The sequence below is a fragment of the Chenopodium quinoa genome, unplaced genomic scaffold, assembly GCF_001683475.1.
Source record: "Chenopodium quinoa cultivar QQ74 unplaced genomic scaffold, ASM168347v1, whole genome shotgun sequence".
NCBI classification, from domain to species: domain Eukaryota; kingdom Viridiplantae; phylum Streptophyta; class Magnoliopsida; order Caryophyllales; family Amaranthaceae; genus Chenopodium; species Chenopodium quinoa.
Genome location: NW_018742441.1, coordinates 1,526,199 through 1,541,160, shown reverse-complemented (window position 1 = coordinate 1,541,160; position 14,962 = coordinate 1,526,199). Strand labels below are relative to the sequence as shown.

The following is a 14,962-nucleotide window of genomic DNA, read 5'->3' as shown; positions in this document are numbered from 1 at the left end:
AACCCCTACATAGGAAGGACCTTGCCAAGACGAGATGAACCTTTGGCTAGGGAGGACTTAAAGAGGACATCTTCTCGCGCTTCTTGCTTCTCAATAAGACACCGCCTTAATTATTGTTTTTATTATTGAACCACTCAAAATACAACTCAATTTACCATGTTTATTTGACCTAACAAAGGGATATAAATAAACTCGTCTGCTTTAGATGTAACAAATTGCACTCTTTGTTAACAATTTTTGTAGTGTGATCTAAAAAATATGTCTTGACAATTTCCACTGTCAACTGTATGTTCAAATAAATCTAAAGAAAAAAATATAATAAAAAAAAAATAAATAAATAAAAATAAAACAACTAATTCAAGACAAAATGGATTTTCATTTATTATAACAATCATTACAACCTCTAATGAAATACAAAGTATAATGGACAACTTATGAGCATATACATCACATCAACACAATAGACTATCCATCACTATTAACATTTCCTAATGGATAGTGTACACCAAAACTCTTGTCATCATATATCCTATGCAACAACTCCTTAAATAAAAAAATTACAAATCAAACTACCAATTACAAACTCCACACCTTATACAAACCATACAAGAAGAATACATCAAAGAACCAAACAATGAAATAAAAAAAATAATGTATTAATCAACTTGTAAAGCATTGAACATTCTCAAAAATTAATGACCAATGCTCTTCTTAATCAACCAAAACTAAACACCCAAAAAAAATTTAAAATTGATGAAATCTTGTATGAAATTCAATGTTTATCTTCATCACTAATATCCTTAGAAACCCACCAAACTCTTAAACTTTTATCAAGACTTCCACTATACAACAAAAATCCACCTCCAACACAATTAGGTGATACTTGCAAACACTTAATTGGACCATCATGCCCTCTAATCACCCCAATTTTGCTAATCCCACCTCTTAATCCATCTTTAAAATTATAATGATCATCTCTTTTCCATAAACAAATACTCTTATCAGCTGATCCACTACACAAAATATCTCCCATAAAACTTAAACATAATATTGACAATTGATGTGCTTTTACCTCAACAACCAACTTCCATTCCCCTTCTCTCCCTCTTTCCCACCCCATCAAATACCCATCTGATGCACCTCCATACACCCTCTCATTCTCATCCCCATCCCCATTGCCGTGATCGGGTCCGATCACGGCATTCATTGAAACATCCTTATGACCCGCTAGGACCCCCTCCAACTTATGCAAACTCGAGCCGGAGCTCGAGTTTTTCTTACCACTCTCCTTACCCCAAACCTTAATTTTCCCATCAGCTGAAGCAGAGTAAACAACCCCATTTTTAGCAATTAACCCATTAATTGCATCATCATGTGCTTTAATTGACTCTAAACACCTTAAATCAGATAATCTCCAAACCTTTAAAGTCTTATCCCAAGAACCAGAATAAATTAACCCATTTTCAACTGCTAAACATGATATACTATCAGCGTGTTCAATCCATAACTTCTTATGATGCCTTCTAATTTGTACATAATTACTCTGTTTCATACACTTTCCTAGGTAATCCTTCGTCGTAGGAAGCGTATCCACGAGTCGAAACACGTTCTCCGATCTCTTAGACACCTTCCAAACCCGAATTCGGCTATCTTGATGGGCCGTAAAGACTTTATTTCCTACCGTAACAAGCGCCTTGACCGAACCTTCTCCCGCACCAAACTTAGTAAAAAGCCGTAAATCGGGTTGTTGCCATACAATAATGTCCTTTCCTTGGGACGCACTCAACACGAATTCGCCGCATAACGCTAAACACGAAATCGCTCCTACATGACCCGAAAGTACATCTAGGAGCTTGTACGATTTTGATGTTGACCCTGCCATTATTTTTTCCACATTTTTCACTATCTGAAACGGCCGAGGATAACCCATAATATTATTCGGGTTATCCTCGGCTGCCTCGCTACTATTACTACTAGTACTACTACTGCTATTCGTAGCGCTACTAGATAGGTATAGTAGCGGGGTAGATAGTGATCTTTTCGGGTTAAGGAGAATGGAACACATAGTATAGACGTATAATGTTGTTACCGTGTAATTGGAAAAATAGGAAAAGTTACGAAATTGAGGGAGGAAAATGAAGGGAAATTTGGTGGTAGAGGAGCGGAGGAAAATGTGAGGGAATTAAAGGGAGGGAGGGAGGGGAGGTTGCTTTGTTGAAGGGGTAGAATATTTAAATGTTGTGAATGGGAGGGTGTAACTGCAACGGCTAATTTTGAATATTAAGGGAAAAATAAAGCAAAGTTTGATTTCATAAAATAAAAATAAATTTTTTGGCTTTATAAAAAATTTATTATTTTATTGGTAGCTTTTGGGGTCCACATTGGGACCGATTTAACGGCTTTTTAATTTTATTGGCTGTAATGCAATTTTTATTTATATTTTTTGTTATTTTTTTTTTAATGTATATAAATTATTTATATTTTTGTGATGAATATACTTGTATTTTGGGAGAAGGTTTCAAAGTTTTTGGCCAAATGTGGGATTGTGGACCAATGTTAGGATTCCATGTCACGTTAGTTGGTATCAATGTTTGCTTATTTGAGTGTTTTTAATTGCAATTAAACTTTATTTGTGGTGCTTTTAGTCGTTTAATTGGTCTTATTATTAGCTTAATATGATAATGGTATGTATAATGTATTGCATTGGTTCCTTGCTTGCCGGCCGTCATTCTTTTGTTCTTTGTTGTGGGTAGCAAGTACTTTTTAGATTAATGTATTGTTGCTTCCTGGCACGCGTAGAACAATCTAATGTCAGATTATTGGGATAGTTGTGGGCCTGTGTGCTGTGTGTAAGTAAGGGTGCTATGGATTTATTTTGATTTACTAAATTGAACTGAACTGTATTGATTGGAGCTGAATTGAAGTGAATATTTTATAAGAGAAGGAAATTAGGAAGTGAACTGAACTGATTGGAGCCGAATTAAACTGAACTGAGCTAAAAATAAGCTGAAGAGAATAGACCCTGAATTGAGAGACTCGAGACAACTCAAATTATTTGAGATAGGAGACTAGAGTAGTTGGCTAATTCTCCGATTTTTAGGTGTAAAGTTAGGGATCGAATTTCACCAAGCACATTCTAGGAGGGATTTCCCTTACATCTCGCCTTCCTAAGATGGACCTTCTCCTTAAAAAAAATGTTATTTAATTGAGTTTAACTCGATCAAAAATTGAAAATTGAGGGCTTGTTTGGCATTGTTTTTTGTTTTCATTTTCCAGTTTTTTGAAAACAAAAAAAACTAAAAACAGGAAACAAGAAAAAAGAAAAAAGTGTTTTCACTTTTATGTTTGTCAGTTTTCATAATTATCATGATTTTAATAATTTTGACTAATTATTGATTCATTATATGACATATATTATGTGATTTTAAAAAATAAAAAACCAAAAAACAAAAAAATATAGTGATGCCAAACGAACCCTGAGTTAATAAGTACAATCGTATCTACTTGGCATAAGATTCTAGTTAGGGTGTTCGAATTGGGAACGTCTTTATTTTTTGTTAGAGTCTAGAGATTAAATCTAAAGTTGTTTGTGACTTTCCTAATTAGGATTACGTGGAAGTAATATGTTTTGTTTACATTAGTGTAAAAATATCAATTTAATCCGACAATTACATTAAATCAGACTAGTTTAGATCAAAACAAATCCATTCAAACTACTCCATAATACATTTGACCAAGTAATAAAATAGACCTAAACAACTTGTTTCAATAGAATGTAAGATACGAAGTATTAAAGAACGAGTAGTTCTTAGCTTGACTTCTCAGTGTTTGGATTATTTCTCACGGTATAACTTGCAAGTTGCCAGGTAGAAAATGAATGTAGTGTGCAGGATAGGCCCATGCGAAAAGAAGATGACAAGATGAGGCCTTTTCATGGTCCAAAATATTGTACATATGATTCTCAATTTCTCAGATATCTCACATTCTCACACAATATCATATGTAGTTTTGGGCAATTCAGCTCATTCATCCCTTTGTTAGTCTTAAAAAATTATGAACTTATTTTGTAAGTAAATATTATTTGGCTGTAGTGTTTCTATGTTTGTAGTCTTAAGTCAGGTCGACACTACAATGACCCCGTTTATAAAAGAGCCCATCACAAGCTTAAATGACACGACACAAGATACATACCTTTTCGAATTTGTATTTAATTTGTACTCGTACCCTTATTTATTTTCATAATCATAAATAGACCTTTGTTCAATTGTTCTTTCCTTAACACGAGTTATAACAGATAAATAAAAAGTGTTTCTTTATTAATAAAAAGAGTTTATTCATTAAAAAAACAGAAAGAACATACATGTTACAAGTTTACTTTATATAAAACTAGTAAACTACTACATAGTAGAAATCTAGAATACTCTATTCGAATCACATGTTGAACATCACTTGCATTATAATTAGGAAACTAATTTGATGGACCGTCGTATCAAGTATGCATTAAGTAGATCCGTGCACACAATCCAGGCTAAATTTATTCTATATTTTGGTGAAATATAAGGTGAAAACGATACCACTGCTCCACAACGTACTCAATATGCTCGTAACTAACTTAGCTATTATTTGTAGTGCATACATAACATAATTTAAACATTTGCTTATTGTATTGTATTGTATTCGGTGGCATAATTGTCATCGACGTGCTCATGGAATTGTGTAACCTGCCAAAAAAAGGTATTAAGTTAGAAATGTTAATGTTACAAATCTTACAACATCGAAAAGGAGTACTTGGTAGTTGGTAATACTCTTATACCTAAAATGGATGAGCCATATAAGAATGGGTAGCTAGCTAGTTACACATAGGCAAATTTTAGACCAAAAATTAGAGGAAATCACGTTAAACCTTTAGCCTCTATTTAAAAATATAATTACATAATATAAATATATAATTAATCATTTTGCCATAATATGTTATTTAATTTATAATACTTGTAGCTTATATTCCAATAATACATTCTTTTGCTCTTTAAAAATTTTTGGAAGACAATGTCATCACGACCCTCAATTAAGATCCTTTCCTGATCGCCAAAAGAGGCAAACATTTTTTTCTTATATATATATTGTCATCTTAACACATTCAAGTAAATTATATTGCATATTGCGAACATTAAATTACGAATCAATATAAATTAAGCGAACATTAAATCATGAATCAGTCTCTAACATAGACATAAATTAAACCCAGGTAGACAATTTTCTAAGTGTACAAGATTGAATTAAATTTCTACTCACTCAACTCTTACCCAATCATACTATACCTGTTTAATTGGTCATCTAATAACAACAAACAACATTAACATACAAGTATTAATAAGAAGTCAACAACATAATATTTATACGTTTATCCCAAAATGCCAAATTCACAATCATTACATAAATACAAATCTCTCATCAATATTTTCCTAATTAATTATTTCATGGCAACCGACAGTAGTAGGAGTGTAGGAGACAATTTCATTGTTTCATATTTTATGTGATGATTTTCTCGTGTTGGTCAGTCTTCTATCAATTTTTTTACTTTTATTATATCCCTTACTGTATGAAAATCATGAATTATTCTTAGCTTTTTCTTTATAGTTTTTTACTTGTATATCATTTGCTCTACTAATATTTCACAAATTTTATGTAACAATAATAACAATTCCTCTACTAGTCCATCTCATAAGAATCATTTATCTGTTAGCGGTAATTATCTCATAAAAAAATGCGAAAAGCTTTTAAAGATGAAGATAATATTTGAGTGGCCTAAAAAAACAATAATAAACGAACAATTACTTAATTTCAATATAAGTAATAGTAGTATTAGATATAGTATGTATCATGTTCGTGTCCATATTAAAAAAGAAAATGCTATGATTTCAAGCAAATAAAACCAAAAAAAAAAAAAAAAAAGAGTTATTTATTCAAAAAGATTGAGTTAATAGACACTTACTTCCACATTTAGAGCCATGCTTAAAATTAATACCACAATATTGAGCAACATAGACAGCCTTCTCAACACTAACATATTGCTCAATATCCTTAGTAACATACTTGCATAAGCATGGAATATTAGCTTTTTTGGCTAAGGCACAACATTGTGAGGAGGGCGGGGTTTTCGGCCCCGCCTTCCTCACATACATAGCACATTGGCTAATTAAACCCGAAATATCCCCTTCGCATTGCCCGTAAGCCATGAAGTTGTCGTTGCCAAAGGCAAAAATTGAAGCTATAAGAAGGATAGTAATTGTAGTAAAACGCAATGTAGGAGTTGCTAATGCCATATTCTCACTTTCTTTTGTCTCTCTTTATTTTTTTTCTTTATTTGATTTGCTCTATGGAAGAATGAATGACGGTCGAGGAAGTATATATTGGCAAATTTGGGTCCCACTATACTTCCTTTTTAGTTTAGCAATTTACTAAAATGTCCCAGTAGAATCAGAATTGCGCGCTAACTATGGTGTGTTGTGTAACAAACGTGTCATGTCAAAATGATACTACAACTTTAAAATGCAGAAGCAACATATTACAAGAGATTTATCATAAAAAATTTCATTTAATTTGTTTTTTAAAATCATCCACTCATATTGTCCTAGAAGTCATAATTAGAAAGATCGACAAAAATTGACCTGGAAAGAAAATCAATAAGTCAATATATTAATTAATCATTGTACAAAGTAGCTTAGTAACAATTGAGTGGGAAACAAATAGACCCTAACTATAAAATCAAACTTATTTACTCATTTTGGTTGCAATTAAATTAAATCAAACTAAATTCAATCCTGAATAACCTATTAGTCATCTTAGAGACATTTTTTGGGGGTGGTTGGTGATAGAGATTTGGGTCCGGGTATGTCCAACACTCCAACATAGTCATTGACTCATTTCTATGTTTTAAGTGACACCTATAGAGTATACACTTTATCTTAAATCAATTAGCATAATATATTGGGGTAAGAAAGTTGGTGGAGGGAACTATTTAAAGCTGAATAATAATGGACTCAACCACCCCATTTTAGCAAGGGATTCTTTAAAATTATGCCCTTAAATGCAACCACTTGTTAAGGTATACCACTTCTGAAGGTATACCACTAAAAAAAAGTCTAATTCCTACAAAATTGCTATTTCTTCTAGAGAGAATGAAACTGTTGAATTGACTACCTTAATATTTTGATGATTGACTTACATAAAACAAACTCTGACTAATGATGTTTATGAGTCTTGGTTGAACAGAAAGATTCAGGTACACAAATACATGTTCCGGAGTAGGAACAACAGAGTTTGGAAGACTTGATGATGAATGCAAGCTTTCAAGATGTCCTCACAACTCTATATTCTTAGTTACTCAGTGTACGAACTTAAGAAACAAAAGTGTTGGAAGGAATTAAGAAGAAACTCGAAGTTTCTGAAGGAACCTGAAGTTCCTGAAGGAACTTGACGAATGACTCAGAAAGTTTTAAACGAAAGTTTTAAAACGATTTTCAAAACCCTTAATTTAAGGAAGTGATAAAAATCAGTTTTGAAAAAGATTTAAAAAGATTTTATAAATAAATAAATAATTCATTAATTTAAAAAGATAAGTTTAAAATTAATTAATTATTTATGTTTTAATTAATAAATAAATAATTATCTTTTTTATTAAATAATTATCTTTTTGAATAACTGATTTTTTTGACTTGGTAAATACTGGCTCCTAGTATTAAGGAGAACGTTGAACTTGGGAGTCAAGCTAAGGAAATCATGTTCCTAAATTTCCTCTGCCTACATCCCAACTTCTCAGCCAAAGAGAACGTGGGATTAAGGGGGAAGTGAGAGCTTGATGGAAGCTTGGTTTAACTCCTTATAAAAACAAATCAACGTTAAGTTTTGAAAGTGTGGAAAAACAATCTTAAGTATTCTGAGCATAGAGTTTCAAAGTGTTTAAAAGAGAAGTTCCTTCCATCCTTAGTCTCTTAAGTTCTTTAGGAAATACTTGTAATCATTGTGTAATTGGGTTTGGGTTGTGAGAGTTGTAAAGTGTGAGACTTGAGAGAGTTGTTTACACTGTACAAGTGATTCGGAGTAGAATCACAAAGTGTGAGAAACTGTGATTGAGGGATCACAGTTGGGTAACTTGAGTTCCTCACGGAACTTGAGTCTAGGCAACGTATTAGTGATTGTAAATCATTTTTACAGAGTGAATTTATTCATTGCCTATATCAGTGTCTTTTCTCTTAGTAGTAGATTTAATTCCGCAAAATTTACCATAGTCTACATACACTACAATTCACCCCCCTCTTGTAGTATACATTGTTCTATCAGTTGGTATCAGAGCAAGGAACTCGGAAAAGCAGGAAGCCCTGTCGAGTCAAGTTCCTGGAGGAACAATGTCGATGGACGAGAGACTAGCTGAAGGTTATTCTACACAAAGACCTCCACTCTTCAATGGGAAGTACTACGCCTATTGGAAGACGAGGATGGAGATGTTCATACAGTCCGAGAATTATCAAGTCTGGCAAGCTATCGAGGTAGGAGATTACGAGGTAACAAAGACCAATGTAGAAAACGAGGTAATTCATAAACCTATTTCTGAATACGATAGAAGCGACTTTGAGAAGAAAGAGATTAATGCTACTGCTAAAAAACTCCTAGTTTAGGGTTTAGGGCCAGATGAACACACTCGTGTTATGGGATGTAAAACAGCAAAAGAAATATGGGATTTACTAGAAATAACCCACGAAGGAACTCATGAAGTTAAACGTTCTAAAATTGATATACTGCTTTCTAAATATGAACGTTTTGAAATGGGTTCAAAAGAAACTATTCAAGAAATGTTTACTCGTTTTAAAAATATTACTAATAAATTAGTTTCTCTTGGTAGAGTTATTCCTATGGATGAACAGGTACGCAAAATTCTAAGGAGTCTTCCTGAAGATGAACGGTGGAGATCCAAAGTGGCAGCTTTGCAGGAATCAAAGGACTTTACAACTTTCAACCTTGAACAACTTGCAGGTTCCTTAATAACTCATGAGCTTCACCTATCAAACAAAAGCCAAGAAAGTTCAAAGAGCCGAGGAATTTCTCTAAAGGTTGTCAAACCAAGTGAAGAGGATTTCGAATCTGGAGAGGAAGAAGCTGCCATGCTAGTCAGGAAGCTAAAAAAGTTGTACCGCAACAAAAGGTTTGGTGACCAAAAGAAAAGGAACTTCAAGAAAAACCAATATTCCAAGGAAACTGGAGGATGCCACAAATGTGGGAACACAGATCACTTCATCAAGGAATGCCCTCTCTGGGAATCAGAAAAAGGAAAAGGCAAAATGAAGGAACACGGAAAATCTAATACTCCAAACTTTTCAAAATCTGATTACAGGAAAGCCATGATAGCTGCATGGGGAGACACAGGTTCCGAGGATGAAGAAGAATCCACGGAAGAAGAGACGGCAAACCTGTGTTTGATGGCTAAACACAGTGAGTCTGCTAAAAAGTCAGAGGAGGTAAATCTCGAACCTAAATTTCTGAAATCCCTGTCAAAAGACAAATTAATTTCTTTGCTCATAGAAACTTTGGATGAATATAAAGAAATATGTCTTAAACTTGGACAAAATGAAAAAGCTCTAGAAATCTATAAGGATCATATGAAATATTTGAATAGTTCAAGAACAGATGTTCAGGGAAGATTCTTTGATTTGCTAGATAGAAACACTATGCTTAAAGAAACAATGGAAAGAGTCAAAAATGAAAATATCATGTTAAATGTTGAATTGACTCAGTATAAATTGTTATGCACTAACATTGATTCTAATAATGCTCTTCAATTGCCTTTAGTAACCTTTAATGATGATCTTGAAAATTTGAAAAAAGAATTGCAGGTTACTAAAGACAAAAATGAATCCCTTGAAAAGGATTTAGAAAGAGCTAGAAACAACAAAAGTGCAATCCACATGGGAGTTCCAAAGTGGATATCTGAAGCTCAAACCAGAAGGACAGAGGGTTTGGGTTTCAACCACAAAAAGAAGAATAGTGGTAAAAAGAAAAAGTATGTGGAACTCCCTAGTGAGATTGTGTGTTCCTTCTGTGGCAAGTCAGGACACAAAGACACTGAATGTAAAAGGAAGGAACTCAAGTCTGCTAAAAACATGAACTATGTATGGCAAAAGAAAGTTGAGTCTACTGTGTCAACGCAGGAACCTATGAAAGATGGGGTTCCTGAATCTAACCCTTAGTTTCTTTTGCAAGTCGTAGTGAGGGGGAACAACCAATGGTACCTCGATAGTGGTTGTTCCAAGCACATGACAGGAGATAAATCAAGATTTCTCTCACTGACGGCCTATACAGGAGGAACAGTGACCTTTGGTGATAACAAGAAAGGCAGCATTGTTGCGGTAGGAAAAGTTGGAAGGTCAAGTTCCCAAGCTATTGATAATGTTTTTTTAGTCGAGGGCCTCAAACACAGCTTATTAAGCATATCACAATTTTGTGATAAAGGAAACTCTGTAAGTTTTGATTCTGAAAAATGTAGCATCATTCAGAATGACACTGGGAAAGTTTTGCTGGAAGGAACTCGGAAAGGAAACACTTATACAGTGGATCTCAATACAGTTCCGAGGAACAACTTAACTTGCCTCAGTGTCATTGAGGATGATCCTTTACTGTGGCATAAACGTTTTGGTCATGCAAGTTTCTCTTTGATTGATAAGTTAAGAACAAGGAACTTGGTAGAGGGACTTCCTTCAATCAAGTTCCTATGTGACAAAATTTGTGACGCTTGTGTGAAAGGAAAGAAGGTCAGGACATCCTTTAAATCCAAGAAGATGGTGAGTTCCACGAAACCCTTAGAGTTAATTCATATGGATTTATGTGGTCCTATGAGAATTCAAAGTAGAAGTGGAAAGAAGTACGTCTTAGTAATTGTTGATGATTATTCTAGATTTACATGGGTTATTTTTATGTCTAGTAAGGATGAGACTTTTGACGAGTTTGTTACATTTTCCAAGAGAATTCAAAAGTCCACAGGTCATCAACTGATACACCTTAGATCCGATCATGGCACTGAATTTGAGAATTTTAAATTTGATGATTTATGCAGGGAACAAGGCTTAAGTCATAATTTCTTAGCTCCAAGAACTCCACAGCAAAATGGAGTTGTGGAAAAGAAGAACATAACCTTAGAAGACATGGCTCGAACCATGTTAATAGCCAGCGATCTTCCAAGGAACTTCTGGGCAGAAGCCGTGAATACAACCTGTTATATTATAAATCGTGTCATGCTAAGGCCTATATTAAATAAGACACCCTATGAACTGATGAAAGGCAGAAAACCGAACATATCTCATCTTAGAGCATTCGGTTGTAAATGTTTTGTGCATAATAATGGTAAAAGAAACATAGGGAAATTTGATGAAAGAAGTGATGAAGCCGTATTTCTTGGATATGCTACTAACAGTAAAGCGTATAGAGTTTACAATAAACGTACTATGTGTGTTGAGGAAAGTGTGCATGTTATATTTGATGAAACTAATCCACTTCCATGTACACAGGAACATGAGGACTATGACTTTGAAATTGGTCTAGTACGTTCTCAAGAACAAGAAGAAGATGCAATAATTCCAAATAAGCAGCCAACTCGAGTAAATGAAAATCATGAAAATCCGGAGAAGGAACTCGACATACTGACTGAAGTTCCTTCGATAGAACAGCCTCAGATTGAAGAACCTGCCGAGGAACCAATAACACAAGAGGAAATCACTGAAGAAGAAGCAACTGGCTCAGAAAATAAGAATAGTCGAGTTACTATCCAAACCTTCCAGCCCAAACCTTGGAAGCACCAAAAGTCACACCCACTGGACAAAATTATTAGTGACTTATGCAAAGGAACTCAGACTAGATCGCAAATGAGGAACTTCTGTGCCTTCAATGCTTTTCTATCTACTTTGGAACCTCGCAACCATAAAGAAGCCTTAGAAGACCCTGACTGGATATAGCCATGCAAGAGGAACTGAATAAATTCGAAAGAAATCAGGTATGGCATCTTGAACCTAAGCCACTAGATAAAAAGGTCATAGGTTTAAAATGGGTCTTTCGAAACAAACTTGATGAATATGGTACAATTGTAAGAAATAAGGCTAGGTTGGTTGTAAAGGGATATAACCAACAGGAAGGTATTGATTTTGAGGAAACATTTGCTCCTGTTGCTAGACTTGAGGCTATTAGAATTTTAATATCTTTTGCTGCTTTTATGGGTTTTAAACTGTATCAGATGGACGTAAAGTGTGCGTTTTTGAATGGTTTATTAAAAGAAACAGTTTACGTCGATCAACCCCCTGGATTCGAGAATCCAAACTTTCCAAACCATGTTTTTAAACTTGATAAGGCTCTCTACGGGCTAAAACTGGCTCCAAGAGCATGGTACGAAAGACTGTCCAAGTTCCTTTTGGAAAATTATTTTAAACGAGGAAAAATTGATAAAACTTTGTTTTTAAAATCTAAAGGAGCTCATCTCTTAGTTGTACAGATCTACGTTGATGATATTATATTTGGTGCAACTAACGAATCTTTGTGCAAGTACTTTGCTGACTTGATGTGCAGTGAGTTCCAAATGAGCATGATGGGGGAACTAAATTTCTTTTTAGGACTGCAGATCAAACAAACAAAATCAGGAATATTTCTACATCAACAAAAATATGTCAAGGAACTCCTGAAAAAGTATAACCTTGACAGCGCAAAGACTAACCACACTCCTATGGTAACTAACTCTAGATTAGACGAAGATCCCTCAGGAACTTGTGTGGACCAGACAAAGTACAGAGGGATGATTGGTTCCTTACTATACTTAACTGCAAGTAGACCTGAAATTTCTTTTAGTGTTGGTCTGTGTGCTAGGTTCCAATCAAACCCCAAAGAATCGCATCTAACAGCCGTCAAGAGAATACTGAGATATCTCAAAGGAACTGACAACTTGAGTTTATTCTACCCAAGAAGTGACACATATGATCTAACTGGATTTGCCGATGCTGACTATGCTGGGGATTTGGTGAATAGAAAAAGTACATCAGGTATGGTCCAATTCCTAGGATCTTGTTTAGTTTCTTGGAGTTCCAAGAAACAGAATACAGTTGCTCTATCCACAGCAGAAGCAGAATACGTAGCAGCTGCTGCATGTTGCTCACAACTGTTGTGGATAAAACAACAATTACGTGATTTTGGCATAGTTCTTGAATGTGTTCCAATATACTGTGATAATACAAGTGCTATTTGCATATCAAAAAATCCAGTACATCATTCACGTGTAAAGCATATTCATGTTAGGCATCATTTTCTAAAAGACAATGTGGAAAAAGGCTCTATTAAACTAGAATTTGTACAAACTGAATATCAAATTGCTGACATTCTAACAAAGCCTTTGAGTAGAGAAAAATTCGAAAAGATGCGATTGGAACTCGAAATGATAAAGATGAATTGAGCAGTTCTTCTTGGAACCCCAAGGTATGTCTTAGTGAAACGACTGAGCATTGCTATATATAACCTTGGTGTGAAAAACATAACCTCGAATCTTGCAATGAAAGAGTGTGTAATTCTAATGAGTATGTGAGCATATGATTATGTTGATGCAGAAGACAAATTAAGCCATATTATTTTCCAAGTTCCTTTTTGTAAAGCTCTGTACATGTCAACCAGTATTTTACTTTGAAGTAACTTGCTGGAATTTTTTTCTTTCGTAATTTTTATTTTTCTTTATTTTTTAATTTTTATTTTTATCTTTTTATTATTTTTGTTATCTTATAAATTTAAAAACAACAAAAAGATTTTTTTTTTCTCAATTAGATTTTATCTTATTTTTTTAATTTTTATCATTGTCAAAATAAATCACAACCTTTTCTCTATCCCACTAAACTCTCAACTGTCACCTATCTTTTTACCTCACTTACCACACGCACCCACTCACCTCAAAAAACCCCAAAACACCAACCGCCACTTCCAACCTTCAAAGTTCCTCTAACCAATGGAGAAACCCACCCCTTGAAACCAGAAAACATACTCCATGAAAAATCCCTCTCAAAATTAAGCCTTAAAGTTGTTCGTGGAAAAGTTTGTTTTATTACCGATGTACACTCGGAATCTGAGGAAGAGGGAGATCAACGTAAGGGGGAACTGAATGAGAGGGAAATCATTGATGAGGAGGAAGACAGTGAGAAGGAAGAAGTAAAAGAGGAAGACAGTGAGAAGGAAGAAGTAAAAGAGGAAGAAAACAGTGAGAAAGAAAAAGAAAAGAAAGAGAAAGACAGTGAGAAAAATGATGAAAAAGAAGAGGAAATAGAGAGTGAAAAAGAAGAGGAAAAAGAGAGTGAAAAAGAGAGAAAAAGTGCAGTAGAGAGGGAAACAGAAGAAGAGAAAGAAATAGAGAGTGAGAAGGAGGAAAAAGATGACAAAGAGGAGTTAGTGAAAGAGCTACTCAAGGAAATTGGAGGCTCTGTTAAACAAACTGTCCCTGTAACAGGTAGAAAAAGGAGAAGCGTTAGACTTGCTTCTTCTAAACCCAGAACATTGAGATCTCAGCCTGTTATTATTGTTGAATTGGATGATGATACATCTAAAGTTTCTGAAGAGGGTCCGTCTTCCCTTGTTTCTGAAGGAACTCCATCACCACCCCCTATTCCTTCCTCTGTTCACCAAACCACACCTTCTCCACCTGCTTCACAGCCTCGTACTTCTGGTTTTGGCTTCAGTGCTTTTAGCTCTGGTCCAAGTTCCTTGCAAATCCAAGAGGAACTTCAGCTTTTGTCCACTACACTTACACGGAGTATAACTAACCTTTCTTCTAAAGTGGATAACCTGGCTACTAAAGTTGAGGGGCTGCAAACTCAGATGCTTTCTCTGGAAGATAAAGTAAACGCTCATATGGACTCCTCGACTCAGGAACTCAAAGCTAAGGTGAAGCAAAGTTGTT

The 14,962-nt window shown here is 34.6% G+C and overlaps 3 protein-coding genes across 3 annotated transcripts; 1 reads left to right on the top strand and 2 right to left on the bottom strand.

Moving 5' to 3' along the window:
* Positions 1-356: 356 nt before the first annotated feature.
* Positions 357-2,751, bottom strand: LOC110716557 (protein JINGUBANG-like). The gene has a single exon (XM_021895187.1). The coding sequence runs from the start codon at positions 2,063-2,065 to the stop codon at positions 773-775; it is 1,293 nt and encodes a 430-aa protein (XP_021750879.1). The 5' UTR covers positions 2,066-2,751; the 3' UTR covers positions 357-772.
* Positions 2,752-4,489: 1,738 nt separating this feature from the next.
* On the bottom strand, positions 4,490-6,393 carry LOC110716548. The gene is made up of 2 exons (XM_021895182.1): positions 5,993-6,393; positions 4,490-4,721 (listed from the first exon to the last, which is right to left on the bottom strand). The coding sequence occupies exons 1-2, from the start codon at positions 6,321-6,323 to the stop codon at positions 4,705-4,707; spliced, it is 348 nt and encodes a 115-aa protein (XP_021750874.1). The 5' UTR covers positions 6,324-6,393; the 3' UTR covers positions 4,490-4,704.
* Positions 6,394-8,405: 2,012 nt separating this feature from the next.
* LOC110716887 lies at positions 8,406-11,999 on the top strand. Its single transcript, XM_021895540.1, has 4 exons — positions 8,406-8,588; positions 8,676-10,240; positions 10,538-11,249; positions 11,556-11,999. Exons 1-4 carry the CDS (start codon positions 8,406-8,408, stop codon positions 11,997-11,999), a joined length of 2,904 nt encoding a protein of 967 aa, XP_021751232.1.
* The last annotated feature ends 2,963 nt before the right edge of the window (positions 12,000-14,962 follow it).

Bases quoted from the DNA above. Each gene is read 5' to 3' on its own strand.
- LOC110716557 (XM_021895187.1), bottom strand. From the start codon at position 2,065: ATGTGTTCCATTCTCCTTAACCCGAAAAGATCACTATCTACCCCGCTA.
- LOC110716548 (XM_021895182.1), bottom strand. From the start codon at position 6,323: ATGGCATTAGCAACTCCTACATTGCGTTTTACTACAATTACTATCCTT.
- LOC110716887 (XM_021895540.1), top strand. From the start codon at position 8,406: ATGTCGATGGACGAGAGACTAGCTGAAGGTTATTCTACACAAAGACCT. The intron at 10,241-10,537 runs GTTTCTTTTGCA...TGAAAAATGTAG, and splicing joins GTTCCTGAATCTAACCCTTA to CATCATTCAGAATGACACTG. The intron at 11,250-11,555 runs GTGAATACAACC...CCATGTACACAG, and splicing joins GGAACTTCTGGGCAGAAGCC to GAACATGAGGACTATGACTT.